The sequence below is a fragment of the Lissotriton helveticus genome, chromosome 7, assembly GCF_964261635.1.
Source record: "Lissotriton helveticus chromosome 7, aLisHel1.1, whole genome shotgun sequence".
NCBI lineage: Eukaryota > Metazoa > Chordata > Amphibia > Caudata > Salamandridae > Lissotriton > Lissotriton helveticus.
The window spans coordinates 1,024,369,071-1,024,386,620 of NC_136068.1; the positions used below are offsets into that span (position 1 = coordinate 1,024,369,071).

The window sequence follows — 17,550 nt, forward strand, 5'->3', positions numbered from 1 at the left end:
CAGTCTGCCTGAGTGTCACTCAAGCTGCAGCCCCCCCCCCAATTCCCGGCGGTGGGCTGAGGGCCGAGGCTGATTGTTGCAATGTATTTAAAAAATGTATAGATAGGATTGCGGCCGCGATGCGGGTCCATTGTGGCTGGTGGGGCTACGCCCCTACGCCCCAATGGACGCACCGCGGCTGGATGAAAAGCTGTTTGTATTATAAATTTTGTAGACACGGAACGTGTATTGGGACATGACGTGTCCCATTGCCGATAGGTCTGGTGCATTTTGGGTGTTGTAGTTTCAGAAGTTACAGTTTATTTATGTTAGTTCTGTCATTTCGTTCAACCCCGTCTGGGCGATGTGGAATTTTAAAATAAGGTATGCTTCTTTTTTAATAGTTTAATTTCTACATTCCATCCTCCATATGAAACATGTCTGTTCTTTCATGGGATTTGTCATCCATTTTGAAAAGCCTTGTTATGTGATTTACAATTTTTTCACACATGGTAGTTTTAGGGCGGTCTCTTGATTTTGTGCCTACATTTTATTTTGCTTCCCATTGCTCTCAGGGTGTACAACCTGTTTTTTATCCTTCTCCATTATTTTAATCAGAAAGACTATTACATTCCGTATATTTACACAGGACCAACTCTATGAACCTGACATGGGGCCTTATTACGAGTTTGGGGGCCCATCCGCCAGAACACTGCGGCCGCCAGTAGACCCCAGTAGTCTATAGACCATCGTATTAAGAGTTGATCACAGTGTAGCAGCGAAGATTTTGCAGCGGTTGATTATTTGTACACATGTATCGATGCCTGTTTGAGCATTTTGACTGCAAATGTGTCCGATGCACACATATGCATGATACATGTGTAAAAATACCACCAACCTATTTCCAGTGTCGGGCCCATATGTTGGCAGTCCAGGCAATGGGTTTATGGTACAAAAAGGACTCGCCTGTACATCGCCACAAACAGGGTTGTAATCCTCGGAGTGAAGATGCTGCTGTGAAGGGGGAACTTAATGAAAGGGATCCTTGCAGACTCTGGCCGAAAGAACAAGAAAGGGGGGGGGGGGTACACACCCCAAAACTTCGTTTCTGCTGACTTGAAGCTGACGGTCTTACCGCCGCAGTCCGCTTGTGGAAGAGCAAACTTGTAATATGGACAGCGATGAAACTCCCCTGTGCTGCCTTTATGCATCTACCTTTCCCTGATCGCGACCCCAATGGTCTGCAGTGTGCTGGCGGTGTCTGCGGTTCAGCCACTGTCTTCTCAAATGCAATCCGCCCAACTCGTATTACGGCGGTCGGACCACCGACCTCGCGGTACTACAATCATAAGTCTTTGGATCTGTTTTGTGGCTTCTCAATCTTATGAATTTGAGGCAGACTGTCCGGTTCTGTTCAGGGGGTTGACCAAGGGGAGTTCACCTCCTGGGCTGGTTTTTAAAGGAGCTATTTTAACAGACATTTGCAACGCAGCCACTTGGTCATTCACTCACACATATATGAGTTATCCATTGTAGGTGGGTGGGTTTTTAACAGTCTCTGCCTACAATGTATTGAATGTTGTTAACTAATAATTAATTTTATTATTTTCATTAACATTACACTTAATTGTAGAGACCTATGATTCAGAACCAGGACTACAAGCAAGTAACCTTTTCTTCGTAGGATTTTCATTGATAGTCCTAACCTAAATACTTACTTAAAACAGATGGCTAAAAAGGTCCCTTGAGATTGTGGCTGTTGGGCAGTAGGAAAAGAATTACTTGGAAAGGACCATATTCAAACTTTCATGAGATAATAAAGAGGAACAAATATTTCAAATAGCTTTCTTAGGGTCTCTTAACCCATTTTAGCATCTGCATGGTGATCTGTTTGTATCTGAATGGTTGATTAATCTTTTAAAGATGACATAAAAGATTTGAGAGCTAAATTGACCACTCTCAGTTGGAGGTAGTTTATTGACGTGTGGGTTAAATATAGGTTTGAGTCTGTGGTAATTCTGAAGTTTTTTTTACTTCACTTGCTGTTGCTGGCAGAGCAGTTCTTTGGTCCAAATTGTTGTAGCTTGGTAGTTGTTCCATTGTCTGCAGGTCAAGATCTCAGTTTTTGCAGAGTTGAATTTTAAATAACTGTTTGGCATCCATTCATCAGTAGAAGGTCGCCTTCCTGAGAGCCTGCAAAGTTGTGGTATTTGAGGCTGAATGATTTGCTCTTGTCCAGTAGTGGGGTGAGTTAGAGGTTGAATTAAAGTGGGAAAATTACCCATATGGGATGTTGCCGTGTGGAGCATGACGTTGCAAAAAACACAGTTGATGGACAGAATGTAGAACAATGTCATACATTCACCCCAGTACAAGGATCTGGGCCTAAATCCATCGTTTTTTTGCACTCCACACCACCCTGGGTTAGACACTGGCTATATGCAAATCAGCTCTGACCCTGTGCCTCATGGGAACAGTCCAGTCCGAACTACCAAGCCATGTCTTTCCCAGACCGGAATCAAGCATCCAAGGACCGGTTTCTGGCTATCAGCCTTCATCAGCCTGGATAGCTTGACTCCAGTGGTGTGGAGAGAATGGGACTCACGTCTGAGCATCCCCAGCCCACTCGGGGTGAAATTGCAAAAAACACAGTTGATGGACAGAATGTAGAACAATGTCATACATTCACCCCAGTACAAGGATCTGGGCCTAAATCCATCGTTTTTTTGCACTCCACACCACCCTGGGTTAGACACTGGCTATATGCAAATCAGCTCTGACCCTGTGCCTCATGGGAACAGTCCAGTCCGAACTACCAAGCCATGTCTTTCCCAGATAACATTGGATAGCGTACGGGTAAAAATTACTACTCCCACTCCAGAGGGTGCAACAGTAGGGAAATCGTTGGATAGCGTCAGGGTAAAATGACTATTCCAACTCCAAAGAGTGCAACAGTAGGGAAAGAGTTGGATAGCGTAGGGGGAAAAATTACTATTCCCACTCCAGAGAGTGCAACAGTAGGGTAAGCGTTGGATAGCGGGTGAGTAAAAATTACTATTCCCACTCCAGTGAGTGCAACAGTAGGGAAAGTGTTGGATAGCGTAGGATGAAAAATAACTATTCAAACTCCAGAGGGTGCAACAGTAGGGAAAGCTTTGGATAGCGTGGGGGGAAAATTACTATTCCAACTCCAAAGGGTGCAACAGTAGTGAAAGCTTTTAATAGCGTAGAATTTTATTTTAAAATACTTATAATTAATGTTTATATTTGCAATAATGTATAATTAATTTTTTTAATACATTAACATCAATAAAAAACTATTAATAATTAATACAACCAATAACATTAGAAGAATTATTTGACAATAAATTAACAACAAACACCAATAAATGGAGCATGACGTATCACATTGCTTGGTATTTATGTGAGGCAAGAGGATATCAATTTAAGGCATTTTATTGTGTGCCAAATGTTCTAGTCTCAGTAATAATGTTGAGTGATGGACAGTGTCAAATGCTGCAGATGGGACCAAATGTAGTGCTGCTGTTACCCTATTGTCCACTGCTAATTAGCTGAGAATGTCATCTGAGCTGCTTCCATACCTCTGCCTGAGCGAAATCTGAATTGTCAAGTTGAGATTAGGTGGTTATACTCAACAGAGGTGGAAGACAACCCATTTTGATATGTTCTGGTAATATGGCACTGGACGTAAGTTGCTAGTTGGCAGGGTTAGATGGGTTGAGGTTCTTTTTCACAATGAGTGGTCTGATAAAGGAAGCATTCAGTTTGTTTAGAAAGGTTACTGTGTTTAGGGAATTGTTCAAAATGAAATGCCAGTTTCAGAAATGCTGTGCATGTAAATAGTGCCTCTGATGTAACTGTACATCTGTGTAGTGTTTACCCGGTAGGTAGGGCTCACAGTTGAAGGGTCTATGTTAACGCATTAGGGACAAGGTAAGTATGTAATGTAGTCGGCCACTACATCGATAACTCTATATCACCTGCCCTTCAACACCAAACCTAACAAGTGCCTTCAATCTATGAATCACCCTGAGCCTATGTCTAACCCTACACCTTACTCTAAACCTAAATCTATCCCTTACTGTCACCCTGCAAACATTTGCCTTAGTACTCACCTTGTTGTTCTTAGCAGCGTTCCAGTAGTGGAATGTATCAATGTGCCTCCAGTGTAAATGTATTTCAATGTATTGAGTGTGCACCAGTGTTTCTCATGCACAACTGAAGGCACACAATGGTGTTGCAATCCACTTGGCCCCTTTTGAGGCTTATGAGAATAAGTGTCCTCGTGGGGTTTTGCAAGAGTAATATTACCTTATGGATATCTGGACAAATCGTTTGCTCTGATGCAGACAAAGGGCCGCCCACCTAGTGTCCAGTTGATGATTTTTTTTTTTTAACCTCCTTTCTCCGTGGGTTGCTCGAAAAGCCACGTATTACACCACTGTGGAAAGTATTTTAAGTTTGAAATGAATTGATAGTTCTGTAACTCTCCTGCTTTTGGTTAATTGAAAGGGGTTAAATTTGAACCTCTTCGAGAGCGGCTTAAATGTTTTCTGGGGAGAGAGGTATAAGTATTTATTATGGAGGCTACTCTTATTGGCTTAAATGTGCATATGTTGAAGCCTGGTGCTTTTGATTTTTGATCTAATTTGTGTGATTTATAACTAATTTGAAATCACTTATATGAAATATACTGTTATTTCACTCTGTTTCACAGGACAAGAAAGATTCTGCGATTAGCGACTGCAGCAAAGGTAAAGTAAGGCATTTGTCAGATCAAAAGCATGAACTGGTAAATCAAATTAAATGATGATCCGTTATGCACTACAAATGACTGGACCAAATAGACCTTGGTGTCCACCATGTTACTGCAGCAGGTGTGACCTGAGAATACAACCCAGACTAGTGCCTGGAGCAGACATTGCTTAAAGGCGGTGCCAGGCAGATTGATCTTTTTTTGAGTGTTTTAGCCAAACAGATACAGTCTAAATTTTAGATGCCTGTTTAACACCAACATAACGGGTAATAATACCATTTTATTGTCTTGAGACAAATATATACAAACAATTCTACAAATCTGCGACATCAATACATTAGTTACTGGTTGTAAAGTTTACATTTTACATTTTATTTCAGCAATCAAACTAGATCCTGATTACATCCGTGCATTACTGCGGAGAGCTGAACTCTATGAGAAAACTGACAAACTGGACGAGGCCCTGGAGGATTACAAACGTGTCCTGGAGCGAGATCCTTCTGTGCATCCCGCCAGAGAGGCTTGCATGGTAAAAAGATAATGTGTTACCTGGTCTTGTGCCAGTCATTCCTTCCTTCAGTCCTAGACAGGCAATCGTGCACCCAAAAAAATAAGCATCCTTTTTAGGTCTCGTGACCTATCAATGCGCATGCGCATTGAGAGAAGCGAGACTATAGGGCTTTAAACAAAGTTTAACTAACTGTGGCGATTTGGTGCTGTGCCCGTGCGCTTTTAGGTCAATGCGCAAGCGCATTGACCTAAAATGCGCGTGCACAGCATCAAATCGCCATCTGTTCCCCAGCAGCACTCCTCCCACTCCTTTGAAGTGAAGCTTAGCTTCACTTCAAAGGCCCCTGCCGCTCTCCCCGCTCTGCCCCCTGCTGCGGCCGTGTCGCACTTCTCCTCCCCCCTCCCCACATTAATGCCCTCCTTTTGTCTCTCCCTATCCCTCTTACTTCACCTTTTTCTCTCCCCTTCCCTCTGCTTCGCCATCTCTTCTTTCCCTCTCGATTCCCCGTGTTTCCTCCTTTCCATATTTTTTCCGTTCTCTACTTCTCTCTGTCCCTTACCTCTGAGTTGTCCGCTCTCCCCTTTCTCTCACCGCACACCCCTTCCCTCCCTCCACTCGTCTGTTCTCTCCCTGCCCCCTTGTTTTTTTTTCCTCGCACAAATGTGAAAGCACTGTACAGCAGCAAAGAACAGGCTCCGCTTCCCTTGTGTCATGTTTCCAGTGACTGTGGTAGTGTCCCTTACCTAATGAATGAGTGCTAAAATATTAATTGTGCACAAATGCATCCCGGACGTTCCTATGGCAAACGACCAGAATTAACGGGCAAGGCAACTGGCTGTTATGCAGGCACATAAGTGTTTCATTATTAGCCAACAGTGTGAAGTCCAACATTATCAAGTGCAAAAATAGTATTTTACAGCATGCGGTGCACATATTCGCCGTGATATAAATAAAAGGGCTACATGAGAAAAAATATTTTAATATACATCTTTACCAAATGTGCAGCTCACAATGTAATGTCCCAGTCCTGCTATATGCACGTGCACTCCTTTCTCCCTCTCTCCCGCTGCCTAGTCCTCCCACCCCCTCCCTCTCCAGCGCGCGCTCCACTCGCATCTGCCTGCTGCTCCCCCGCCCACCCCCCCACTCCCCCAACCAGCAATTCACACACAGCAACGCCACTCACACACGCAACGCAACTCATCCACGCAACCCCACTCATCCACGCAACCCCACTCATCCACGCAACCCCACTCATCCACGCAACCCCACTCATCCACGCAACCCCACTCATCCACGCAACCCCACTCATCCACGCAACCCCACTCATCCACGCAACCCCACTCATCCACGCAACCCCACTCATCGACGCAACCCCACTCATCGACGCAACCCCACTCACACACGCAACGCCACTCACACACGCAACGCCACTCACACACGCAACGCCACTCACACACGCAACGCCACTCACACACGCAACGCCACTCACACACGCAACGCCACTCACACACGCAACGCCACTCACACACGCAACGCCACTCGCACACGCAACTCATCCACGCAACCCCACTCATCCTTTGCAACGCCACTCACACACGCAACGCCACTCACACACGCAACGCCACTCACACACGCAACGCCACTCACACACGCAACGCCACTCACACACGCAACGCCACTCACACACGCAACGCCACTCACACACGCAACGCCACTCACACACGCAACGCCACTCACACACGCAACACCACTCACACACGCAACGCCACTCGCACACGCAACTCATCCACGCAACCCCACTCATCCTTTGCAACGCCACTCACACACGCAACGCCACTCACACACGCAACGCCACTCACACACGCAACGCCACTCACACACGCAACGCCACTCACACACGCAACGCCACTCACACACGCAACGCCACTCACACACGCAACGCCACTCACACACGCAACGCCACTCACACACGCAACGCCACTCACACACGCAACGCCACTCACACACGCAACTCATCCACGCAATCCCACTCACACACGCAACGCCACTCACACACCCAACGCCACTCACACACCCAACGCCACTCACACACCCAACGCCACTCACACACCCAACGCCACTCACACACCCAACGCCACTCACACACGCAACGCCACTCACACACGCAACGCCACTCACACACGCAACGCCACTCACACACGCAACGCCACTCACACACGCAACTCATCCACGCAACCCCACTCATCCACGCAACCCCACTCACACACGCAACGCCACTCACACACGCAACGCCACTCACCCACGCAAGGCCACTCACCCACGCAAGGCCACTCACCCACGCAAGGCCACTCACCCACGCAAGGCCACTCACCCACCCAACCCCACTCACCCACCCAACGCCACTCACACACGCAACGCCACTCACACACGCAACGCCACTCACACACGCAACGCCACTCACACACGCAACGCCACTCACACACGCAACGCCACTCACACACGCAACGCCACTCACACACGCAACGCCACTCACACACGCAACGCCACTCACACACGCAACGCCACTCACACACGCAACGCCACTCACACACGCAACTCATCCACGCAACCCATCCACGCAACGCCACTCACCCACGCAACGCCACTCACCCACGCAACGCCACTCACCCACGCAACGCCACTCACCCACGCAACGCCACTCACCCACGCCACTCACCCACGCAACGCCACTCACCCACGCAACGCCACTCACCCACGCAACGCCACTCACCCACGCAACGCCACTCACCCACGCAACGCCACTCACCCACGCAACTCATCCACGCAACCCCACTCACAAACCCAACGCCACTCACCCACGCAACTCATCCACGCAACCCCACTCACAAACCCAACGCCACTCACACACGCAACGCCACTCACACACGCAACTCATCCACGCAACCCCACTCACACACGCAACGCCGCTCACACACGCAACGCCGCTCACACACGCAACGCCGCTCACACACGCAACGCCGCTCACACACGCAACGCCGCTCACACACGCAACGCCGCTCACACACGCAATGCCACTCACACACGCAATGCCACTCACACACGCAACGCCACTCACACACGCAACGCCACTCACACACGCAACGCCACTCACACGCAACTCATCCACGCAACCCCACTCACACACGCAACCCCACTCACACACGCAACCCCACTCACACACGCAACCCCACTCACACACGCAACCCCACTCACACACCCAACGCCACTCACACACCCAACCCCACTCACACACCCAACGCCACTCACACGGCCAACGCCACTCACACGGCCAACGCCACTCACACACGCAACGCCACTCACACACGCAACGCCACTCACACACGCAACGCCACTCACACACGCAACTCATCCACGCAACCCATCCACGCAACGCCACTCACCCACGCAACGCCACTCACCCACGCAACGCCACTCACCCACGCAACGCCACTCACCCACGCAATGCCACTCACCCACGCAACGCCACTCACCCACGCAACGCCACTCACCCACGCAACGCCACTCACCCACGCAACGCCACTCACCCACGCAACGCCACTCACCCACGCAACGCCACTCACCCACGCAACTCATCCACGCAACCCCACTCACACACCCAACGCCACTCACACACCCAACGCCACTCACACACGCAACGCCACTCACACACGCAACTCATCCACGCAACCCCACTCACACACGCAACGCCGCTCACACTCGCAACGCCGCTCACACTCGCAACGCCGCTCACACTCGCAACGCCGCTCACACACGCAACGCCGCTCACACACGCAACGCCGCTCACACACGCAACGCCGCTCACACACGCAACGCCACTCACACACGCAACGCCACTCACACACGCAACGCCACTCACACACGCAACGCCACTCACACACGCAACGCCACTCACACACGCAACGCCACTCACACACGCAACGCCACTCACACGCAACTCATCCACGCAACCCCACTCACACACGCAACCCCACTCACACACGCAACCCCACTCACACACGCAACGCCACTCACACATGCAACGCCACTCGCACACGCAACGCCACTCGCACACGCAACGCCACACGCAACGCCACTCGCACACGCAACGCCACTCACACGCAATGCCACTCACACACGCAACTCATCCATGCAACCCCACTCATCCACGCAACCCCACTCACACACGCAACCCCACTCACACACGCAACCCCACTCACACACGCAACCCCACTCACACACGCAACCCCACTCACACACGCAACCCCACTCACACACGCAACCCCACTCACACACGCAACCCCACTCACACACGCAACGCCACTCACACACGCAACGCCACTCACCCACGCAACGCCACTCACCCACGCAACGCCACTCACCCACGCAACGGCACTCACCCACGCAACGGCACTCACCCACGCAACGGCACTCACCCACGCAACGCCACTCACCCACGCAACGCCACTCACCCACGCAACTCATCCACGCAATGCCACTCACACACGCAACGCCACTCACACACGCAACGCCACTCACACACGCCACTCACACACGCAACCCATCCACGCAACGCCACTCACCGACGCAACGCCACTCACCGACGCAACGCCACTCACCGACGCAACGCCACTCACCGACGCAACGCCACTCACCGACGCAACGCCACTCACCGACGCAACGCCACTCACTGACGCAACGCCACTCACTGACGCAACGCCACTCACTGACGCAACGCCACTCACTGACGCAACGCCACTCACTGACGCAACGCCACTCACTGACGCAACGCCACTCACTGACGCAACGCCACTCACCCACGCAACGCCACTCACCCACGCAACGCCGCTCACCCACGCAACGCCGCTCACCCACGCAACGCCGCTCACCCACGCAACGCCGCTCACCCACGCAACGCCGCTCACCCACGCAACGCCGCTCACCCACGCAACGCCGCTCGCACACGCAACGCCACTCACACACGCAACGCCACTCACACACGCAACTCATCCACGCAACCCCACTCACACACGCAACCCCGCTCACACACGCAACCCCGCTCACACACGCAACCCCGCTCACACACGCAACGCCGCTCACACACGCAACCCCGCTCACACACGCAACCCCGCTCACACACGCAACGCCGCTCACACACGCAACGCCGCTCACACACGCAACGCCGCTCACACACGCAACGCCGCTCACACACGCAACGCCGCTCACCCACGCAACGCCACTCACCCACGCAACGCCACTCACCCACGCAACGCCACTCACCCACGCAACGCCACTCACCCACGCAACGCCACTCACCCACGCAACGCCACTCACCCACGCAACGCCACTCACCCACGCAACGCCACTCACCCACGCAACGCCACTCATCCATTTGCAAAACCAAAAGGTCAAACTCTTCTATTGCGAGACCTCTTGTATTTTCAATGCTTGTTTCCTTTTACATTTTATTACAAATGTCTTTTTTTTAGTATCATATTGTGAAAAAATACAAATGTATGCAAGCGCTGTAGCAGCAACGCCACTCACACACGCAACTCATCCACGCAACCCCACTCACACACGCAACGCCACTCACACACGCAACGCCACTCACACACGCAACCCCACTCACCCACGCAACCCCACTCACCCACGCAACCCCACTCAGCCACGCAAACCCACTCAGCCACGCAAACCCACTCACCCACCCAACGCCGCTCACCCACCCAACGCCGCTCACCCACGCAACGCCGCTCACCCACGCAACGCCGCTCACCCACGCAACGCCGCTCACCCACGCAACGCCGCTCACCCACGCAACGCCGCTCGCACACGCGACGCCACTCACACACGCAACGCCACTCACACACGCAACTCATCCACGCAACCCCGCTCACACACGCAACCCCGCTCACACACGCAACCCCGCTCACACACGCAACCCCGCTCACACACGCAACCCCGCTCACACACGCAACCCCGCTCACACACGCAACCCCGCTCACACACGCAACCCCGCTCACACACGCAACCCCGCTCACACACGCAACGCCGCTCACACACGCAACGCCGCTCACACACGCAACGCCGCTCACACACGCAACGCCGCTCACACACGCAACGCCGCTCACACACGCAACGCCGCTCACACACGCAACGCCACTCAGACACGCAACGCCACTCAGACACGCAACGCCACTCACCCACGCAACGCCACTCACCCACGCAACGCCACTCACCCACGCAACGCCACTCACCCACGCAACGCCACTCACCCACGCAACGCCACTCACCCACGCAACGCCACTCACCCACGCAACGCCACTCACCCACGCAACGCCACTCACCCACGCAACGCCACTCACCCACGCAACGCCACTCATCCATTTGCAAAACCAAAAGGTCAAACTCTTCTATTGCGAGACCTATTGTATTTTCAATGCTTGTTTCCTTTTACATTTTATTACAAATGTCTTTTTTTTAGTATCAATATTGTGAAAAAATACAAATGTATGCAAGCGCTGTAGCAGCAACGCCACTCACACACGCAACTCATCCACGCAACCCCACTCACACACGCAACGCCACTCACACACGCAACGCCACTCACACACGCAACGCCACTCACACACGCAACGCCACTCACACACGCAACGCCACTCACACACGCAACGCCACTCACACACGCAACGCCACTCACACACGCAACGCCACTCACACACGCAACGCCACTCACTCACACACGCAACGCCACTCACTCACACACGCAACGCCACTCACACACGCAATGCCACTCACACATGCAACGCCACTCACACACGCAACGCCACTCACACCCGCAACGCCACTCACACCCGCAACGCCACTCACACCCGCAACGCCACTCACACCCGCAACGCCACTCACACCCGCAACGCCACTCACACCCGCAACGCCACTCACACCCGCAACGCCACTCACACCCGCAACGCCACTCACACCCGCAACGCCACTCACACCCGCAACGCCACTCACACCCGCAACGCCACTCACACCCGCAACGCCACTCACACCCGCAACGCCACTCATCCACGCAACGCCACTCATCCACGCAACGCCACTCATCCATTTGCAAAACCAAAAGGTCAAACTCTTCTATTGCGAGACCTATTGCATTTTCAATGCTTGTTTCCTTTTACATTTTATTACAAATGTCTTTTTTTTAGTATCAATATTGTGAAAAAATACAAATGTATGCAAGCGCTGTAGCAGCCACGCCACTGCCAGGTCTCCCATGTCAACCTTGACCTAAATGGAAGACCTATTTGCAGACAGATTATGGCGAATGTCTTAAATTACTCATGCATTAGAGTGGAGAGATTCCAGGCTTTAACTGTTTCATTATATGTGCATAAGATTTTCAATTTGAAAAATACTCTTACATTTTTTCCACACTTATAAAATTTAAACACTTGAATTTGATTGTGAAATATTACTGAACCAGTTCTTGGAAGGTCCATTGTGAATATAGTTGAATATCCCATCTTTTTGGCTTCATTCGGGGGGGAGGGAATGCTCAGTTATTGAGCATGGTAAATTCATTCTTATTAAATTCTATACATAGTTGTATGTCTATGAAGAATACATTCTTATTCTTCCCTCTCTTTTTGCAGCGATTACCAAAACAGATTGAAGAAAGGAACGAGAAAATGAAAGAAGAGATGATCAGTAAGTTGTGCTATAGAGGCTTTGATTATGTCTCGTGTTTTCATATGGGCTCTGTATTACCTACAGCAACCTACTTAATGTGAAGATTAATAAAAGATTTAACCATAACATGTTTTCCATCTTATTTCTGGGGATTTTTTATATTTAAGTATAAGGACAGTGCTCTGCTGCCCTCCTTCTACATGAGCACCACAGAGGCTATTAAAGGCATTACTTGGCTCTCTGTATGCTGCACATTGGGATATACAAATCCAAATGCATAATGTCATTTCTGGTGTTAGGTGGGGCATTTCCTTAAATATTCTCCCACAGACGTACACCTCTGTGTTCTGGGAGTGACTACTTGTGATTCTGTAGAACTGTGCCTCACCTTCAACCTGTCCATACTCTCATCTGCTATTTTCCTCTATTTGCACAGGTAAGCTGAAAGATCTGGGGAACTTGGTTCTTCGTCCATTTGGATTGTCTACTCAGAACTTTCAGGTGAACCAGGATTCAAACAGTGGATCTTACTCTATCAATTTTGTACAAAATCCAAACAACAACAACAGATAGCACACAGGTATCTCCTTGATGGTCTCCACACTTGAGTGGGCTCCGGAGTCTGCACTAACGAATCGGCTGCATCCAGCCAAAGACTTCACAGTTTCTAGGACAATACATGTGGACGCTTGGAATTTCTTGTATGCACTAGAGGTTCGAACAAGTGGACTGGCCGAAAACTGAAATGACTTGTTCATGTTGTCAATACAATAAAATGGATCAGTCACACACTCCTCTGCGCTGTATTGGGGACACTGTGAATCTAAGATAGGCAAACTGCTATCTTCCTTCACTGTGGGCTCTCGTGAGATGCTTGTCTATTCAGCAAATAAGGGGATTTCATCAAATAAAGGTGGGATTTTATCAGGGTATTACTGTTTTTGATGCTTTTACAGAATGTTAAAAGAATCCCTGAAGGTATCTCCAGCGTTCTTTCAACATATGCCACTCTTTAAATATGTTGCCTCCCTTGTCTGTCTACTTAAAAACTTGCTTATTTGATCAGAGTACTTATTAGCTTGATTCCACTTAATGTGGGTCCTATATATATATCCTTTAGTTCATGTAATTTTACTGCATGGTTTGAGTGATTCCCTGGCTCCGTGATTTTCTTTCCAGTAGAGCACTACCAATGTGAAAGTCTACTCTAGATCTCACTTCCTGAGGCCCAAGCTAGTGCTTTATCTCTGCTACCTGTGTGCATGCTGACACTAGGATACACATACTGTAACTGACCGAGCATTGCTGGTGATTTGTGAGCTGACTTTGGAGTACTACTGTTGTGCGAGTAGGCCAGGTTATTGCCCAGGCATTTTTTCAGCTATACAAGCTGACAGCAGAACATAAAATAGAAATTCTCATGATCAAGCTGATACTTGAGCCTCCCTGTTTTACAAGACAACTCTACAACAGACCTAATGCACATCAGACTAAAGAACTCTTGGAATGCAAAATGACATTGAAACAGCTGTATCCGTGTGTACGCGAATACCAAAGCTTTCCTACTGCTGGAGGAGTTGCCACTATTGCGCTTCTACCGGTGTGCAAGCTGGCACTAGAGCATGTTTACAGCGAGTTAAGTGAGCATTCCTCAGCTGAATAGTTTTTATTAAGCTTTTAACAAATTCATTAAATATTGAGAACAGGAAAGGAGAAAGTGTCATCAAATTTGCATATTTTATTGACTGTTAAGAAATCAGAACATTAGAAACCTTAAATTATTTCAGTAGCTAATTTCATCAATAATTAGATGCATATATGTTGATGTCAGTGATTTCATTATTGCTTCAGTCCTTGAAATTTGTTAAAAAACGTCTCTAAGTAAATTCTGAAGAGGCACTTAAGTGGTTAGCTTAGTGAAGCCATAGTTAAAAACTCAATGGTGCGCATAACTATCTTAGAATTGTGCGATAGGGTCTGCTTGATTTATATTCTGTGAATACAGCAAACTCAATTCCTTAATCGCATGCGGGTGCGTGGTGGAGATTCTTTCCAGCTACTGGTAGTTTGCTGTAAAGGCTATCCCAGTGAGTAGGGCAATAGTCAATAATTGTTCTCACTATGATTGTTTGGGGTAGAGTTGAAACATAAGAGCAGGTTCTTAAGAAGGAGGGCGGTGGCAGTGTCCTCCCGAATCGTTGTACGGCCACACAGGTTCCCATTGCCATTACTTTTACTATTCCGATTTTTAAAAGCATTTCTTCCGTATTTTAAACTTGGGGTGGAGGAGCCTGGAAACTGCTCGGGGAACGCAAGGAAGGATTGGGAGGTATTGTGAAGTCTTAGCCTAAAGTCTTAGCCTAAACGTGAGCCTGAGCTCGGTGCTGTGTCCTTCCCGCCCTGGTTTGATGCGGTAGCTAGTACTGTTGCGCGGAGGGCTGGGTAGGGAGAGCCAGGCACTTGCAGTTAGCGTTCTAGTCGCAGGGGAGCTCCGGCATTAAGGTCGCTTGGGCTGGCGGCGGCGCTGCAAAGAAGGAGGACGGTGGCAGTGTCCTCCCGAATCGTTGTACGGCCACACAGGTTCCCATTGCCATTACTTTTACTATTCCGATTTTTGAAAGGATTTCTTCCGTATTTTAAACTAGGGGTGGAGGAGCCTGGAAACTGCTCGGGGGACGCAAGGAAGGATTGGGGGGGTATTGTGAAGACTTACCCTAAACACGAAGGCCTGAGCTCGGTGCTGTGTCCTTCCCGCCCTGGTCCGACGCGGTAGCTAGTACCGTTGCGCAGAGGGCGGGGTAGGGAGAGCCAGGCACTTCCGCCTACTGCGGTTAGCGTTCTAGTCGCAGGGGAGTTCAGGCATAAAGCGCTCATGCCCCAGTGACCGCGCAGCAGGTGGGCCAAAGGCAAGGCCGGCCGGGGCTCGGGGCCAGAACCCCTGCTGGTTCTGTGGTAGGAAAACAATATGATCAATGAGAATTACTAGCTCCATGCACTAAGGTAGAGGACTACTGCAAACACAGCATGAACCCAGAGAAGCTTGAGAAGAACATGAGATGCAGGCACTGTCTTTTTATGATTAATCCCCATTTGAGGGTCAGGGATTCTGGGCAGTTAGTTAGCTGTGCCCTGATCAACTGCAGATCGCTTAGGAAGCACAGAATTGAGATACATGACTATCTGGTGGATAGTCAGGTGGGAATACTCTTCCTTACAGAGACATGGCTTGATGAGGAGTCGGCTCCAGAAATTTTAGAGACACTTCCTCGTGGTTATGGTATTTGTAGAATAGACAGACCCACGGGGAGGGGAGGAGGAATCGCCATAATCTATAAACATGATATACAGTGTACTTTAGAGCCGGCTGATATTGCAGACAGTGAAGCAGGCTTTTTTTCTGTTATGGTCTCTAACAATTATGTTATTAAGGGATTCTTAGTTTATAGACCCCCGGGAGGCGCAATGCAATTTGCTACAAGTCTTATTCAAAGTTTAATGCAGCCTGCCCTCAGATATGAGAAGCTCCTCTTGTTGGGGGACCTGACCCTGCATTTGGATGACACCTCCAATGCAGTGGCCCAGGAGCTCCGACAAGAGCGAATAACTCTGCAAATGTCGTCAAAATCTGAGCTACCTACACATCAGTTGGGCCATTTATTGGACCCGATTTTTGGTAACTGGGAGACTCTAGAAATTGAACCCCCGGTACCTGTTATATGATCCGACCATTTCCTGATACCCTTCAGGGTAATGGGAACAGCAGATAAAATGCAGGTGAAGGTGGGAGCTAAGGGGAGACAGAGGGTAAGGGCTGGTTCTCCTCTGAGAAGTTCCACACGGCCCTGGTATGTGGAGAACCGCTGGGTGGGCTGGAGATAGACTCAGCCTGCGAGGCACTGGACAGGCGCATCCTGGAGGCTCTTGATAGCACGGCACCTTGGTCTAGTAAAGGGCCAGAGAGATGGATGAAATCTGCCCCATGGTTTGGTGTAGAGTTGAGGGAGGCGAAGACAGCATGCAAGCGTCTTGAGAGACGCTGGAGAAGAGGCGATTTGCCAATATATGGAATTAATTATAAAACCAGCCTTACAGGGTATCGCGCCCTAATTGGGAAAGCACGAACATCCTACTACATTGAGAGGATAGAAAAGGCGGACAGCTCAGTTAAGGAGCTGTTCTTGGTCTATAAAGAAATATCCTCGCTTTCGAGCATAGAGGCTCCTGTGACAGGATCCGTGGTATCCTGTAATCAGGTGGCAGAGTTTTTTGCTAATAAGGTGGAGAGGATTTATTCAACCTTTCCTGTGGAAGCCAGGGATGGGCATGGGACAGATAGGACTCACAGTAGCTTAATCGAGACAGACTGTCTGATAGAGTTTAGGGTCCCAGCTTGGGATACGTTGAGCAAGATAGCGACTAGCATCAAATCTGGCTCACCCAAAGACCCTGCGCCTGCTAAAATCTTAAGAGGGCGTAATGAGTCCGTAGAGCCATTTATTAGACATCTACTAGAACTCTCCTTCAGTTCAAGCAGAGTGCCGAAAACTTGGAAGGA

General features: G+C 49.8%; 1 protein-coding gene and 1 long non-coding RNA gene across 2 annotated transcripts in view; one reads left to right on the top strand and one right to left on the bottom strand.

Annotated features, from left to right (window-relative positions):
• Window positions 1-14,428, top strand: part of LOC144769587 (tetratricopeptide repeat protein 1-like) — a 167,283-nt gene extending 152,855 nt beyond the window's left edge. The window contains exons 4-7 of the mRNA XM_078653747.1: window positions 4,718-4,754; window positions 5,137-5,285; window positions 12,959-13,013; window positions 13,432-14,428. Of these exons, the coding sequence (XP_078509873.1) occupies window positions 4,718-4,754; window positions 5,137-5,285; window positions 12,959-13,013; window positions 13,432-13,568 (378 nt within the window). The 3' untranslated portion in view covers window positions 13,569-14,428. The remainder of the gene's footprint in view (window positions 1-4,717; window positions 4,755-5,136; window positions 5,286-12,958; window positions 13,014-13,431) is intronic.
• Window positions 1-17,550, bottom strand: part of LOC144769588 (uncharacterized) — a 133,247-nt gene that overhangs the window by 42,530 nt on the left and 73,167 nt on the right. The gene's annotated exons all lie outside the window — the stretch shown is intronic.